This window comes from Eurosta solidaginis, chromosome 5 (assembly GCF_040869045.1).
Source record: "Eurosta solidaginis isolate ZX-2024a chromosome 5, ASM4086904v1, whole genome shotgun sequence".
NCBI lineage: Eukaryota > Metazoa > Arthropoda > Insecta > Diptera > Tephritidae > Eurosta > Eurosta solidaginis.
The window spans coordinates 109,558,607-109,575,697 of NC_090323.1; the positions used below are offsets into that span (position 1 = coordinate 109,558,607).

The 17,091-nt window shown below is 40.0% G+C and overlaps 1 protein-coding gene across 5 annotated transcripts in view; it reads left to right on the plus strand.

The window, feature by feature from the left end:
- LOC137233476 (uncharacterized) overlaps nucleotides 1-17,091 on the plus strand; it is an 807,788-nt gene that overhangs the window by 218,232 nt on the left and 572,465 nt on the right. For all 5 annotated transcript variants that reach the window (XM_067756516.1, XM_067756517.1, XM_067756518.1 and 2 more), the window contains exon 4: nucleotides 772-1,858. In XM_067756516.1, coding sequence (XP_067612617.1) covers nucleotides 772-1,858 — 1,087 coding nt within the window. The remainder of the gene's footprint in view (nucleotides 1-771; nucleotides 1,859-17,091) is intronic.

Consider the following 17,091-nt stretch of genomic DNA (forward strand, 5'->3'; position numbering starts at 1 on the left):
GTAACGCCATCGACGTGAATGTCCAATATTTGCGTCATCCGTTTCTTAGATGTCTTAAACAGAGTGGAAGTGGAGTTGGTCGGCAATAGCTTCAGATCTAGCGATGTGAAGAAAAAACAGAACTAATGGGTAGATAACTATTCATTTTGGAAACTAATTCGTCTATCGAGGGGCCAGGGTCAGTTGCCATTATCGTGCAGTCGTCGGAGTAGGATATGTTGTTATCTCGTCCTGGTGATGAAGGAAGCTTTGATATGTATAAATTAAATGGAATCGGGGATGGGACACAACCCTGCACCACCTCTTGTTTAATGCTCCTAGGTTTCTAGGTTTCGCTCTTAAATTGAAGCGACGCTTGCCAACCACTCAGACATTTTTCGGTCAATCTTTTTAGACAAGGGGTAAACCTTCTATGTCTGGGAGTAGTGCGCGGTGGTTGACTGTGTCAAACGTTTTCGACAGCTATAATGCCACGAGCACCGCCCTATGATGTAGTTTTGGGAGGTTCAGTCCGCAATTTATCAAGATGGTAAAGGCGTTAAGCGCGGTGGTAGCGATATGCATTTTACGGAAGCCTAATTGATGGCTGGCTAACCGAAGACTTGCGTTAAAAATGAAGAAGAACGCAGAACGGTTTCCAACGACTTTGCTACTGACTAAAGGATTGATAACAATTCACCACCGTTAGCTGGTTTTTTAGGCTGTACTAAGCTATTATAAAGTTTACATGTTGTACAATAGAATCCTGTTTAATGAACAATTTCTTTCCAGGGTTTCGCAAGGAATTGTGTTGCCAGAGCTCGGCAAGTATGCTACCGGTATTATTTACTTTGGTGAAGAAACACATTCGGAGGTTGAAGCTGAGTTTACTCAGTTAGCACTTGAATTGAACTTAAGAGTATTTGCATGGCGTGATGTTCCAACAAATAAAGATGCTATTGGCGGCGTCGCACGACAATCTGAGCCATTGTTGCGTCAAGTTTTTGTCGATTGCTCCGGAGTTTTTAACCAAGAGTCTTTTGACCGTCAAATATATGTATTGCGTAAACGTTCTAGCCACGAATTAATTAGAGATGGGAGACGTTTTTACATTTGTTCACTATGCTCCAAAACAATAGTCTATAAAGGATTGTTCACATCTGATCAGTTATGGAAGTATTATATCGACCTCAAAAATACAAATTTTGAAACGTATTTGGCTTTGGTACATACACGTTTTTCAACTAATACATTTCCTTCCTGGGAGCGTGCGCATCCATTACGCGTTATAGCTCACAATGGAGAAATTAACACTTTACGCGGAAACGTTAATTTGATGAAAGCACGTGAGGGCGTCATGCGAAGTGAACTTTACGGCGACCAATTAAAAAAACTGTATCCTGTTGTTGAACCAAATTTATCAGATTCCGGGTCATTTGATTGTGTCCTTGAGTTTCTTACCATGGCTAGTGGACGTTCGCTACCTGAATCTGTGATGACTATGGTTCCAGAAGCATGGCAAAATGATAGCACAATGCCTCAAGAAAAACGTGACTTTTATCAATGGGCCTCGTGTGTAATGGAACCCTGGGACGGGCCAGCTTTGATTTCATTTACTGATGGGCGATATATTGGTGCTGTTCTTGATCGTAATGGATTAAGGCCCTCTCGTTTTTATGTTACAAGCGACAATATCCTTGTAATGGCTTCTGAAGTAGGTGTGTATGACGTTGATGCATCAAAAGTAATTTTAAAAAGCCGGTTGAAGCCTGGTCGAATGCTGTTAGTTGACACTAAGGAGAAAAAGCTCATACAGGATGTTGAAATAAAAAGTTATATCGCCAGATTGCGCCCTCATTCAGAGTGGCTACAGCAAAAGGTAATTTAAATCTATTCTTTATATGTTTGTTATTGCCATAACAGGTCACGAGCTACTTGCCTTTTGGGGCAAGTAAAATTTTATCCTCTAAAGTACACAAGACTAATACCATCCTGCTAAAATGGACGTCCATTTGCCGTATTAAATGATATCCTACCTCCGGGTTCCCAAAATGCTCTGCGTTTTTAAACTGCCCTTTATCGGTTAGCAAATCTATATAATAATAATAATAATAAATCTTATAAAATAAAGTCGCTAAATGCCTTGTATGCACATAACTTCACACAGAATGCTCCGATTTTAAAACGGTTTTTTTGCATTTGAAAGCTTAGCTACGTGAGATGGTACAGTTAATATAATTTGAATATATATATTATAGGGGCGTGGCAAATTGCAAAAATGTAGTAAAAAATCATAAAATTTTTGTTTACACAGCTATAACTCATAAACGGATGGATGGATTTAAAAAATTCTACTTTTCAGTAAAACTTTGAAATATTTACCTTCGATCTGATTCCTTTCTTATATCAGCCAAATTGTTCAACAAAAGTAACATTTTTACCAAAAAATTCGTGTGTGTGATTGTTCGGTGTCAACTGTTCGCGCTAATTGCTTTTGAGTGAGGCAAGATGCGACACATACGTACATATGTACATAGCATTCGCTGCGTTGTTTAACTTCGGGCGTAGGTTTATAGGCATGTATGAATGTACATACATATTTTCATATCATATCAGCTTGACATAGGTATGTACATACATATTTATGTAACATAAATGGTTAAGAATGCATACATCTATTGAAAAATAATCTTTCGTTAAAAATGTTAAACATTTCTTTAAAATTCTTCAAAAAAGTTTTATTTTTTGGTATTTTTGCATGTATCACTATCACTACAGATTATAATACAAAGTCGCTTTTTCTGTCCCATGTCCCTTTGAATGCTTAAACCTTTAAAACTACGCAACGGATTTTCATGCGCTTTTTTTGTTAATAGATAGAGTGATTGAAGTTTGTAGATTGTATAATAACATCCATTAAATAGTGGAGAAATACTGTTATTTTTGAAGTTTCTAATGTAATGTATATATGTACATATACAAGAGAAAGTGGTGTTAGTTACACTATTTATAACTCAAGAACGTATGAACGGATTGGGCTGAAAATAGGTGGAGGGGTAGCTTAGAACCAGGAGACAGACATAAGGATACTTTTTATCCCTTTCTGGATAGGGTCTTGAGATCAAAACGTGGACCTGGGTAATCCTGCGATATGTTTGTACAATGTGGGCATCAAATGGAAGCTGTTTATGAGTACTTTGATACGGGATATTTTTCGTACCCGTGGGTGACTAGGGTTTCGAGATATAGGCCAAAATGTGGGCCCGGGTACCCCTAGGAAGTGTTTATACAAGAAGGATAACAAATGAAAGCTGTTGATGAGTGCTTTAGTACAGGGTAATTTTCATATCTGTTTGTGACTAGGGTCTTGAGATATAGGCCAAAACGTGGATCAGGGTAACACTAGGATGTGTTTTTACATTATGGATATTAAATTGAAGCTGTTGATGTGTGCTTTAGTACAGAGTAATTTATACCGCTGGGTGACTAGGGTCTCGAGATATAGGCCAAAACGTGGACCCGGATACCCCTAGAATGTGTGTGTAATATGGGTATCAAATGAAAGTTGTTGCTCATAGCTTTAAAGTAATTTTTATTGTGATATTCGATTAGTCGCATCAACCTGGCAAAACTGATAAATATGCATGCGAAGCCGAAAAAAATCATGAATTGATAATACCCACATACCCATTTACATACGTCCTATTCGATTTGCCTGAAATTTGTAATATAAATTTGCCTATATTAGTATTTACGATCCTTTTTCGGGGAAGTAGACCAGAGACCGGCTGGGAATGAGATTAGGACTAGAATTGGGACTGAGACTCGGAGTGGGACTGGAACTCGGAATGGGACTGGAACAAAATACATACCATCCTCTGGGACTGACAATAAGGGATGAAGAAGAATGGGAAAAGCTTGAGTGGAGAGAAAAGAGGGAAGGATAAGGAGATTGAGAAAGAGATATAGAGAGACGAAAATAGAGATAGATGAAGCGAAAAAGACGGAGGGAGGAGTGAATAAAAAGATTAGGAAGAAGTGAAGAGGGGAGCGCTGAGTTAGAGAGAAAAAGCTTATTAAAATGTATGCAGATAGACCAAATTTAGGGCAGAACAACGTCTGACGGGTCTGCTAGTCTTTATATATAAAACACGTTTCACACAATTGAGGCCAATGGACTCCTAAACTACTGAACCGATTTTGAATTTGTTTTTCACCCCGTGTGTAGTTTGATCTAACTTGAAATATAGGATAGGTGACTGGGTGACTAGAGTCTCGAGATATAGGCCAAAACGTGGACCCGGGTACCCCTAGAGTGTGTTTATAGAATATGGATATCAAATGAAAGCTGTTGATGAGTGCTTTAGTAGAGGGTAATTTTCATACCCCTGGGTGACTAGGGTCTCGAGATATAGGCCAAAACGTGGACCCGGGTACCCCTAGAGTGTGCTTATAGAATATGGATATCAAATGAAAGCTGTTGATGAGTGATTTAGTAGAGGGTAATTTTCATACCCCTGGGTGACTAGGGTCTCGAGATATAGGCCAAAACGTGGACCCGGGTACCCCTAGAGTGTGTTTATAGAATATGGAAATCAAATGAAAGCTGTTGATGAGTGCTTTAGTAGAGGGTAATTTTCATACCCCTGGGTGACTAGGGTCTCGAGATATAGGCCAAAACGTGGACCCGGGTACCCCTAGAGTGTGTTTATAGAATATGGATATAAAATAAAAGCTGTTGATGAGTGCTTTAGTAGAGGGTAATTTTCATACCCCTGGGTGACTCGGGTCTCGAGATATAGCCCAAAACGTGGACCTGGGTACCCCTAGAATGTGTGTATAGAATATGGATATCAAATGAAAGCTGTTGATGAGTGCTTTAGTAGAGGGTAATTTTCATACCCCTGGGTGACTAGGGTCTCGAGCTATAGGCCAAAAAGGGGACCCTGGTACCCCTATTATGTGTTTATAGTATATTGATATCAAATGATAGCTGTTGATGAGTGCTGTAGTAGTGGGTAATTTTCATACCCCTGGGTGACTAGGGTCTCGAGATATAGGCCAAAACGTGGACCTGGGTACCCCTAGAATGTGTGTATAGAATATGGACATCAAATGAAAGCTGTTGATAAGTGCTTTATTAGAGGGTAATTTTCATACCCCTGGGTGACTAGGGTCTCGAGCTATAGGCCAAAAAGTGGACCTTGGTACCCCTATAATGTGTTCATAGAATATGGAAATCAAATGAAAGCTGTTGATGAGTGCTTTAGTAGAGGGTAATTTTCATACCCCTGGGTGACTAGGGTCTCGAGATATAGGCCAAAACGTGGACCCGGGTACCCCTAAAATGTGTTTATAGAATGTGGATATCAAATGAAAGCTGTTGAAGAGTGCTTTATTAGAGGGTAATTTTCATACCCCTGGGTGACTAGGGTCTCGAGATATAGGCCAAAACGTGGAGCCGGGTACCCCTGGAATGTGTTTATAGAATATGGATATCAAATGAAAGCTGTGGATGAGTGCTTTAGCAGAGGGTAATTTTCATACCCCTGGGTGACTGGGTCTCGAGATATAGGCCAAAACGTGGGTCAGTGAATGCCTAGACAGTGTTTATACAATATGGATATCAAATGAAAGCTCACTCATCAACAGCTACTTAGTACAGAGTAATATATTATCCAGAGACGGACTGGGACTGGGATTAGGACTAGGACTGGGACTGAGACTCGGAATGGGACTGGGACTGGAATAAAATACATAGCATCTTCTGGAACAGGCAATAAGGGATGCAGAAGAATGAGAAGAAATTGAGAGAAGAGAAAAGAGAGAAGGAGATTGAGAAAGATAGAATTTCATATATAGTTTTCAACGTTTGTAAGTTTTATTTTTTATTCATAGATTAGGTTAGGTTAGCTTGAACTGGCCGGTCACCGCATAGACTCAATGAGTCCGTAGTATTACAAGAAGTTTGCTGAAGTACCAAACTAAACCAAAACCCTATCAAAAACCAGGGCCTATGCTATGAAATAGCTCCGCCATCTTGGCATATACTAGAAGCTTCCTAGGACCTATGGTAATTTAGAGATGAAGATTTGGAGGTGTTTCGCTAGCCTTAAGCCTGTATGTCTGTTTGTTGTTTTGTTTTTTTTGCATACTTAATTATTGTCCCTATTGATCTTGTTAAGATGGTCTGCCTGATGTATTTTGTAGTGTTAGTGTGCTTTTGTTTGTTTACCCTTGTTAACGTATTATTTTTAAATCTGTTAAAGATAATGGTTTGAATGTTGGCGAGCACTGCTTGGCGATGCTAAATGTAATATGTAAACGACAGAAAAGTTTCAGTATTGCTCATTTTAATGCTCGGAGTTTAAGTATGTCGAAAATTGATGCTGTCCGTTACACATTTGCGTCGACACTTGTTGATATTATTTGTGTCTCTGAGACATGGTTTCTTAGTGAATCTGCTTTCTCGTGAATCGCTAAATTTCCTGGATTACGTTGCTTGTGCTGGCCGTTCTGTTGTTAACAAGTCTGTACCGACTAGATATGATAATAACTCAGCTTACTGACTATTTTTTAGTGTCTGATCTGTCTCTAGTTTTAAAGTTTGACCAGTTTGCTTTTATTTCTGACCATGACCTAATTTTTGCACTCTTCTTCTGTAGACTCTAACCGCTTGGGTCCAAGTAGGTTTAGAGATTATAGAGGCCTTAATGTTGACTCGCTATTTTTACATCTTTCATGTATAAATTGGTCCGATTGTTGGTGTTTCTGACAAGCTGAACTTCCTTAACACCAATTTACTAAATGTGTTTAATTTTCGTGTATGTAAACCTAAGTCTCCGTCCTGCCCGTGGTTCAACAGAAGAGTTCTGGTAGCACTTCAAACAGAGGAATCCAACGCCGCAAACTTGGGAACTATTTCGATGCGCTAGAAATATTGCTACATCAGTCATGAAAAGCGAGAAGCGCACTTTCTATTCGGCTAGGCTGGATCCCTCTCTCTCCTCAAATATTCTTTGGAGAAGCCTGAAGAGCTTGCCGGGTATATTGCCGTGATGTCTCCGACTGTAAGCTGAGCGAAGATTTGCTAATAATGCCTTTATTAAAGGTTGTTGTCCTTCTGACAGCCAAGCCCCGCTCATTTCATATAATTCGTCTGTTTATGTTGGCTCAAAGTTCGAATTTGTATCTGTGTCCGAGTCTGATGTGATTAGATCAGTTCTCAAAATTAAATCTAATACTACTTGTAAGGATGGTATACCAATCAAATTTATTTAGGATTGTACTACCTTTTATTGTTGGTACCTTAACCCACATTATCAATCGCGCCATCACAACCTCTTGCTTTCCATCCCTGTGGAAAATTGGGTCTGTGCTACCAGTAGCGAAAACAAAATCTGCTTGTAGCCCCAGAGATTCCCGTCCAATTAGCATCTTTTCTGCCCTGTCAAAAGCCTTTGAGCGCCTTCTGTATGAACAAATAAAGCTACATATCCATAGTAAAGGCCTGTTTTCCCTTTCCTCTAACTAACTAACTTGTCCTGTGTTGATCACACAAATTCAGTTGTATGTAAAGTGTATGTCTCCTTAAGAAATCTGAGGCTGACCGGTGCTTTTACACCGTTAGTCATTAAGTGTTTAATATGTTAGACTCACAATCCGCCCACAAAATTGATGTGTTATTCATATGATTCATATGATGACTCGGTATGGTTATGGTCTTAAGAGATATGATCACATCTCCAGCTGGAGAAATAAACTTTTGGGATGTGATATTTTCCAGTACGGTAAAGCCAGAAGCTGTGTTTTTCTGTTTCGTCTTATGTCGTGTAAGTCTCCCTCTTACCTGTATGACAAATTTGTTTTCACTAGGTCTGAGCGTACCAGTGATTTAATATATATATAGATTTAAATACCTTTAATTTCATAGCATCTGTGAGGTTGTTCCGTGTCAACACTATAAGAACCTGGAATTCCATACCAGCCTCCGGTAGGGGTAAGCTTAACAAAAGTAATTTCAAGCAAATCTTATGTTCTTATTTCTCAAATTTGGACTTAAGTTCTGACCGTCAATCTATAGGTTATTAGTGATACCTTATAAGTATTATTACTATTGTTATTATTATAATTATTGTTAATATTATTATTACTATTAGTGTTATTATTATTTATACATTTTTATTAAAATATTTACACCTCTGTCTATTGGTTACTTGATACAGTTCATTACAATTTTTTGTTGTACTATAAAAGATGTTAAAACCCATTGTACTGATTTTTTATTTAAATAAATGAATGAATGAATGAATGAGTTGCTTCTAGATGAGCTGTGCCACTTTTAATAGCTGGAGTCTTAGCCTGGGAATCACGTGCCCGATCGTGGCCTTCTACAACCTCACTTTCTACATCTGATATCTCTGACAAGGCCTAATTTAAAAGCAGTTATAAAACAACTTTGTTAGTCTAAGGTTGTAAGACCTATACATAATCTTCGAAAATTTTCCAGCCCCGCGCTTGGTTCCACGCCTTTCTTGCATGCAACCCTCGCCTTCGTTTAAGCTATTTTCCTTCAATGTTTGTACTGCTGTTGTTACGGCGACTACTTCCGCCTGAAGAATTCTACAGTGATCTCGCAGCTTGTAGCTGCAGCTGTTTATTTCGGTATTGGCGCATTATACCTCTGACCCTACACCTCCGATTTCTACGGAACCAACGCCAGCCTTCCTCTATTGTGGCTCTAAGAGACCCTTCAAAACACTTGTACTGACCTAGGTAGTCTGTTCGTCCTATACTTGATGACGCTATACTACTATAGCGTATGGTCTGAGCTCAAGTTGCCCCGATGCATTGAGTCTCGGTGCAGTTGTTAATGCTATGACACCAGGTCTACAGGCGAAATATGCCAAATTGCACACATTACAACTCTTGGGGCTGCTTTTAGGGGTTCCGTTATGCTAAGCATTGATAGCCTGCATACCCCCTCCGATCCGGACAAGTAAGAGTTTAACCTGTTGCAGTATCCAGAAGGAATTTAGGCTAGTGTGACTGTTGTCTTCGTTGGTAGTGTGCCTTCTTCTTCTACAAGAGCAGGATATTGGGTATTGATAACAGGGTTCACCGGGCGCGTCCTGCAAAGGTGTTTACCGATTCTGCGTGGATTTTGCGTATGGCTTTATGTCTGGATCAAACGGCTGTGTTGGCAGGTGCCGGATCTCGTCATAGTGATTATGGAATTTTTGCGTCATCTGTTTCTTGAACGTCGTAGTCAGAGTGGCCGTGGATTTTGTCGGTGATGCCAGGGTGCGCGAGGTGAAGAAACTAGAAAGATCGGGGAGATAGCTCTTTATTTAACAAAATAATTCATCTATTAAAAGGCCAGGCCCCGTTGCGATAATCGTGCAGTCGTCGGCATAAAAAATGATTGTAACTCCTTCTGGTGGGGAAGGCAGCTTTGATATGTAGAAATGAAACAGAAGCGGGGATAGGACACCACCCTGTGGTACCCCCTGTTTAATTTTCCTAGATTTTGAGATTTTTTCCTAAATTAAACCGACGCTTGCCGACCATTCAGATAATATGCGGTAAATTTTTTTTTTAGACATGGGGGAAGGAGTAGCGTGCCGTAATTGACTATGTCAAGCTTTTGACAGGTGAGGTGCCATGAGCACCGTCCTGTGGTGGGGGGTTTCCTGACTTAGTCCCTAATTTATCTGAGTGTTTATGGCGTTTACGCAGCGGTGGTGCTATGCATTTTTCAGAAGCCATGTTGGTGGGTGGGTAGGCGAAGATTCTTAGTGAAATGAAGTTTGACAAATGTTCATTTATGAACACAAATAAATAAAACATACACACAAATATAGTTGCATGAACATTAAATTACTAAATAATACAGTTATAAAAATAAATAAATGTAAGGCGCGATAACCTCCGAAGAGAAGGCCGAGCTTCTCTTCCAATTGGCGTCGTGCTCCTCTTGATTTTCCCTACAAATTGGCCAGACAATTATGCCGACTCCGAACGGCATCTGCAAGGCAGATGAGTTTTTACTGAGAGATTTTCATTGGCAGAAATACACTCGAAGCGCTTGCCAAACACTGCCGAGGGGCGACCCCGCTCAGAAACATTTTCTTCTAATTGAAAAACCTTATTTCTAAAATTTTAATGTTGCTTTGCCCGGGGTGTGAGCCCAGGGCATACGGTGTGGTAGGCGGAGCACGCTACCATCACACCACGGTGGCCGCCACAATCATTGTGGCAGTTCACAATCATTTTATAATTTACACCTATACATTTGTACAAACATGCTCGTATATGAATGATCACTTTCATAGCGCGGAGTACTTCGACCCCATGTTATATAACGTCTTTAGCAAGGACAGAAATGCTAACATCACAGGATGTGCTAGAGGTGGTGGAGCTCTCTTCGCAGTGCATTGCAAACATCACGCTTCTGAGGTTGCACTTAATAATAACAATGAGCGACTTGATCAAGTCTGTGTTCACATCCGAGGCAACCCAGACTCAAAATATCTGTGTGCATCTTATATACCGCCCAACGGTAGCCATAACCTATACACAGCGCATGTTGAAAATATTGTTTGCTTAGCTCTGAATAAAATTGGTGGCGATCATCTCTGCGTGCTAGGGGATTTAAACCTTCCTAAAATAAATTGGTCTCAAGATACTTCCAGTTCTTCATTAATAGCGGGTGATGTTACCAGCCTGAATGAAATATATGTGTTTGATAGCTTTTTAAACATTGATTTAAGTCAAATTAATTGTTACCCAAATCAACTTGGTCGCACTTTAGATTTAGTATTTTTGAGTAATAGTTTAAATTTAACATTGCTTAAATGCGACTCACCTATTACAAAGTCTGACATGCATCATGTACCGTTAGTCACAACTTTTTAATTTTATAGATTTGCCAAAGTCAGTAATGATAAATCAAATTTTTCTTTTAATTTTAAGCGATACAACTTTTTTGACCTGAACAATCTATTTCTGGAAATTAATTGGTATAGACTGTTTCACAACTTAGACACTAACAGTTCTTTCGAGATATTTAAAACTACTGTTGTGAACATCTGTAAACGGTATATTCCTTTGGTTTCCAAAAAGAAGTATAAAGTTCCTTCCTTCTTAGGGCAGGCCTTATTAAGAGCCTCCCCGCAAGCCGTCGTATACAAGTGAACCATATTATCCAGCTCTGCAGAGTTCTGGGGAATATGAACACTAGATCCTGAGAGCCTCTTTTGAAGCTCCTCACTATAGATGCGCCAATTGGCGTTTTTTAGGTTTCTATGCCAGACAGTTCTGAGCGCCACCCCGCCAAGGTCAAGGCGAACAAATCTATGATCCGAAAGAGAATGGTCTTCAAGCACCATCCAATTTTTTATCATGGATTCCCCGCTGCCCGAGATCAGGGTGACGTCCAGAACCTCCTGCCTGCTCCTAGTAACAAACGTGGGTACCGAACCCCTATTACTAATCTTAAAGTTATGATAAATAACAAAATCAAAAATTGACTCACCCCTCTCGTTCTTAGTCTCCACTGCCACACGCTTCGTGGTGCGTATTGGCATCTCCCGCTAGTAGTAGTGGCCCCTTTGCATCCCGAGCTATCTTACAGACTAGCTTCGTCGGAGCCGACTCCTCATGAGGTAAATAAAAGGACGTCAGTGTAATATCAGTACCACCAACTGTCAACGTCATAGTTGTAGCATCCTCGTCGCTAAACTGCGGGAGGAAAAGAAAATTTAGTTCAGATCTTACCAAGATGCAGGCTCTCGGTTTCCCATGTGTGGCACCACTCACCAACGTCAATCTTGCTGCTTTCAGCACGCAAATGTAATGCCCTACTACCCAAGGCACTTGTATAAGGGCTATATCATCTGCCCCACTGGAAAACTGGAGCAGCAGCGCAGCAGAACCCGCTTCACAATGATGGAGGTTGCTTTGAAGGACCCGCATTAGGCTGAGCGCCGACCACCTCCACCACTGTCAAGTCGCCGTCTTCATCAGACTTTGGCTCCTCTCCAGTGTAAGCATTAAGCCTGCCCGGCGTTAGCGGGGAGATCGAAGACGCGTCCCTGGTGCTATGCTCCAGCTTCAGGTCTCTCCAACTACAGCAAGGTAGCTCTGGGTTGAAGGTCCTTATGACCTGAAGTACTCCCTCTGGATCATCCGGCTCGGATTGAATCCAGACCATAGCTCTCGGCCTAGATGGGATGTCCTTAAAGTCGACACCCCTGAGCTTCGCACCAGGGTAAAACTCACCCAGCCTGGCCACCGCCTTTTTGTACAGGTCGGCTGACGTCTGGTCATCGCAGGCCACCAACTTGATTTGCCCTCCCTTCTCCCTTACTAAGGCGACTGAAAAACTGGCCATTTCGGTCTTTATCCAGTCCCATTTTTCCTTGAAAATCTGCTCCTTTTCAGGATTAGATTCAAAGACTCCAACAAGGATGCTACTTTTAGTAACCTCTCGAAGGAGGAGACTTTGTCTCTAAACTTCTTAGCAGCTTTCTGCACAACATCCATCGAATGGTTACGCTTACCGGAGGCCTGTTCCTTCACCGGAGCAGACTTCTTAAGATCAGGGACGATGGTTTTCGCCCACTCAATTTCAGCCCCTACCTCCTCAACGTCCCCAGGTAACGCCATAGGGAGAAAGTTAGGGACGTTCACCAACCTTTTCAGGATGCGTATAGTCACCTGCCTCTGCCTACTGCGCATCTGTGAGGGAGGTGGCCTATCCTTTCTTTGGGTGAAAGCCGTTGGCGTAGCTGGAGGCAAGCGGGCGGGCTGCTCCCCCATGCTAGCAGCTCCCCGGTAGCAAACTGCCTACCGAGAGGGTTACTAACAGCACTGACCATCGGCAGGACTACGCAAAACACCACCGGTCCGGCCCCCACATTGATGCCACGTTCAAGAGCCACTACTCCATGCCAGAGCTATTAAGGGGCTAAGGCACTAATGGCACTGATTCCTGAAATTGGCTAGCACTCCCCTAGCGGGGTTACTGTAGTGACTATTAACAGCCGGCACCCTCTAGGAGTGTTCAGCCCAAGGATTTTCGCCATAATATATTTAATAAGAGCTCGGGTAGAAATTTTAGCGTAAATTTTTAACCAATTATCGGTTTAAGCAATTATTCAAACTATTTTCACATATATTCAATACCTCTGAATTTACTACTCTGTTTTATAAATTCATTGAGTTTAAATTTTAAACTTAGTTGAACAATATGTCTTCAATCTCATAACTGTTTTGAAACGAAACCAATAAGTTTAAAAATTTTAAAATAGGAACTTGTAAACACTTCTGGTTTCAGAACGTATCAAAAAGATTAAAAACTAGATATAGAAACATATGTAAATATATACTAGATGGGGTTTTTCTAAAGTTTTCCAGATTCTTCCTGCGGCACCGGATTATAAAAATAGGATAAAGTAGTGCAAAAAGAATGAAAAAAATTACTTTTGCAAAATCTAAGATTCCTACACCGAAAACCGCGATTTTAGAAAATATGTTTTTCACAAAGTGTACTATTGATGCTATTTCTACCTTCTGCTATTGATATAGCACACTTGTATAGCCGGAAGTGTGAACATCCTGTGCTATTTTATGCACTATTGTGTGCGCTGTTCACCCAATTAATCAGCTCTTTAGCAGAAGAGAAAATAATACAAAATATAAATATAAACATAAAAGCGAAAAAAGTAAAATTATAGCTGTCATTTGTCAAAAATATACATTTGACGTCATCATTGTAGAATAGAGTAAGTAATGCAACACTTCCTTTGTGTTTTTTTTACGTGTTGATTGTAGGTGATGAAGACGAGCAAGAAGATATCGATGAAAGGTTCAGACTGAATATGCTGCTGTGTATTGCTAAACAATCGCCGTGGTGTCCATTTAGGACATCCTAAGTCAAACCAATAAGAGCTGAATGTATTGGAACATTTAGATAAAAGTAAATTTTTCCAAATGCTGCGCGTAAACCATACGGAGTTTGACCACCTTTTTAACTTAGTAAAAGATGATGATGTGTTTCGGAGTGATAACAACAAAGTACAACTTCTGATTTCACTTCAGCGAATTGAAAATTGTTTCGGGGCTGTGAAAGAAAAATTCCCTAGCCTGAAAGAACTCAAGTTCAGATAGCACACAATACAAGAGAGATTGCGATGATTGGATAATTGTATGCTGTATTTTGCACATTCACATAAGCTTCAACAATGAGGATCAAGAATCTAGTTTAGAACCAACTGCCAACTTATTACCGTTAATGAACCTTAGGGATAGGTTATTAAACTTTATTCAAAATCAACCCAGTAATTAATGCTATTATTAAACTCCTCCATCATGTCAATAAAAGGTGGTTACTCCAAATATTTTTACTTATAGCAGAGCTTTAAACCCATATATATTCATATTCATATTCACAGAATAGGCACAGATACAAATTCACACTCTGAATCGAAAAAAAAATGTACACTAACAAATTGACAACAGAAAGTTAAAAAAAACTTGTAGCACTGAAAAAAGGTTTTGAATAACTTATAGCTGTGTATTTTTTATTAATAAAAAGAGTTAAACGTATGAGGACATGATTTCGTGAAGTTTTTCATTTAAACTTGAGTTTCAATTCCTCCATAGCCAAACGCTCTTGTATTTCAAGTTCAAGAATTTTCAACTTTTCTTGGCTTTGGAGTTGCTTTTCTTTAAAATTTTCTTCATTTCGTTGTTGCTGTTGTTATTGCTGTAGCGATAAGGACACTCCCCGAAGGCCTTGGGGAGTGAAATTGAGTTAATGGTCCTTTGCCGGATGCAGATCCGGTACGTTCCGGTACCAAGCCAGACCATCTCGGGAACGCTTTGTTATCACCACATGGGACCTTCTAGGCTATACCGCCCTCCCACCCCATACATCCATGAGGTTTTCGGTGTCGCCAGAGCCTCGGCTTTTAATGAAACAGGATTCGCCACGGATAGGTGAGGTTGACAATTGGGTTTGGAGAATTGCGCTGGCAACCTGAAAGGGTTGCGCTACACAACCCCTTGAATCTATTTGGTATATTAGTCGCCTCTTACGACAGGCATACCTACCGCGGCTATATTCTTACCACATAACCCGCTGGGGGCTTCTTCATTTCGTGTCTGCCTTTCCTTTAGCTCAAACTCCTTTTGCTTAAGGATATATTCATTTTCCCTTATAACCAACTTCTTCTATCTGGTTATAGTTTCTGCCTCCAAATTCGTCTTCTTGACTGCCATTGCTTCAGCTTCCACCTCCATAATGTCCGAAGCTGCTGTCCGGCTGTATATACCTTTACAGCTCATTCCTGCTGTTGGACTCTGGGAGCGCGTGGTTGGTGACATGCTAGAAGAGCATACCGGAATATGAGAGCTTTGCGATTCGGCTTCAATTATTTGGCCCTCTTCAGTCAAGTTGGCCCTCTTCAATTTGCCATTGTATCATCAATTACGGAAGACTCGCAAATACGGCTTCGAAAAATTCATCCAGCTCGTAAAAAATGTGCACATTTTCAGCAAAGTACCTTGGAAAAAAATGTTGGCTATTGAAATTAATCGTCAAAGAAATATTTTAAGAACATATATATCTTTAATGGTATCGCCGGTCATGCTCCCTGCTACCGTCGATCCCTCCCATGCTTTGGCTTTATTGTAGCGCGACATCATGTTCCGCACTTTTACACTCACTGACATTCTTCTCCTCTCAAAACAGCTTATAGTAAACTTGAGCGGACAGCTTCTGCAAAATAAACTTATGCACGTAAGTATATATGTATATTTCCACATAAATTTATTTTACTTCCGGGCAAACAAAAACAAACCTCAAGTAGCCGATTTTCCAGTAAAAATTCAATAAGACACTTCTCATCTGCCACCGTCCATCTCCGAGTTGGGTTGCAGCGAATGCGCTTGCTTTTGACCTGGAATCAAAAAAATGTTTTAAAAGCCAAATGTGTTTGCATTAAAAAAATATTACTTACTTTATTATTTTGCTTTAATTCCATTCTTCTGTATTATTAATGCATACTAGTATTTACTTCCGAACTATGGCCTGCAAATATTGTTGTGCGCCCGTTTAAATTCAAGCCAAAAAACGACGAAATCCAACCGATGTCCGATGGCAATCGGTTGGGTTAGATGGAAGAAATAATCACATAAGATTATTTATGCAGAATATGGCTGGTGTTAAAACAAAATCCCAGTTGGTGCGGCTATTTAGCTCCCATGAAGAATATGATGTTTTCTTCATTGAGACGTGGCTAAATGAAAACTTTTTCAGCGAGGAATATTTTGATCCTATGTTATACAATGTTTTTCGCAAAGATAGAAATTCAAACCTTACTTGTTGTGCACGAGGTGGTGGAGTTCTCATTGCGGTACATTCCAAACATCATGCTTCTGAAATCATACAGGAAAATAATAGTGCGCTACTTGACCAGCTATGTGTATGCATTCGAGGCTCATCAGAACCTGTTTTTGTTTGTGCTTCATATATACCGCCCAATAGTAGCCACGACTTATACACTGCACATGTCGATAATATTACGTCACTGGCATTGAACAAAGTTGGTGGTGATCATCTCTGCGTGCTGGGTGATTTTAATCTGGGTAATGTTAAATGGTCACAGACTCTATCAAACTCGGCTTTAATAGCATGTGAGGTCATCGGCTCCAGTGAAATATATTTAATAGATAGTTTTTTAAGTATTGATATTAAACAAATTAATGGTTTTTCAAATAGACTAGGTCGTACTTTGGATTTGGTATTTGTATCTAATAATCTAAATTTTTCACTTTTTGAATGTATTTCTCCTATTAAAAATCCGATTTGCATCATGTTCCATTAGTTCTTGATCTGGAATTTTATAAATTTGCCGACGCTAGTACTACCAGCTGTAATTTTTCTTTTAATTTTAAGAGATGTGATTTTTCGAACTTGAACAATCTTTTGCTGGAAATAAATTGGGATAATTTATTTTGCAGTCTTGATACCACTAAAAGGTTTGAGATATTTAAGTCTACTGTTCTGCAAATTTGTAGAAATGTCATTCCCTTGGCTTCCATAAA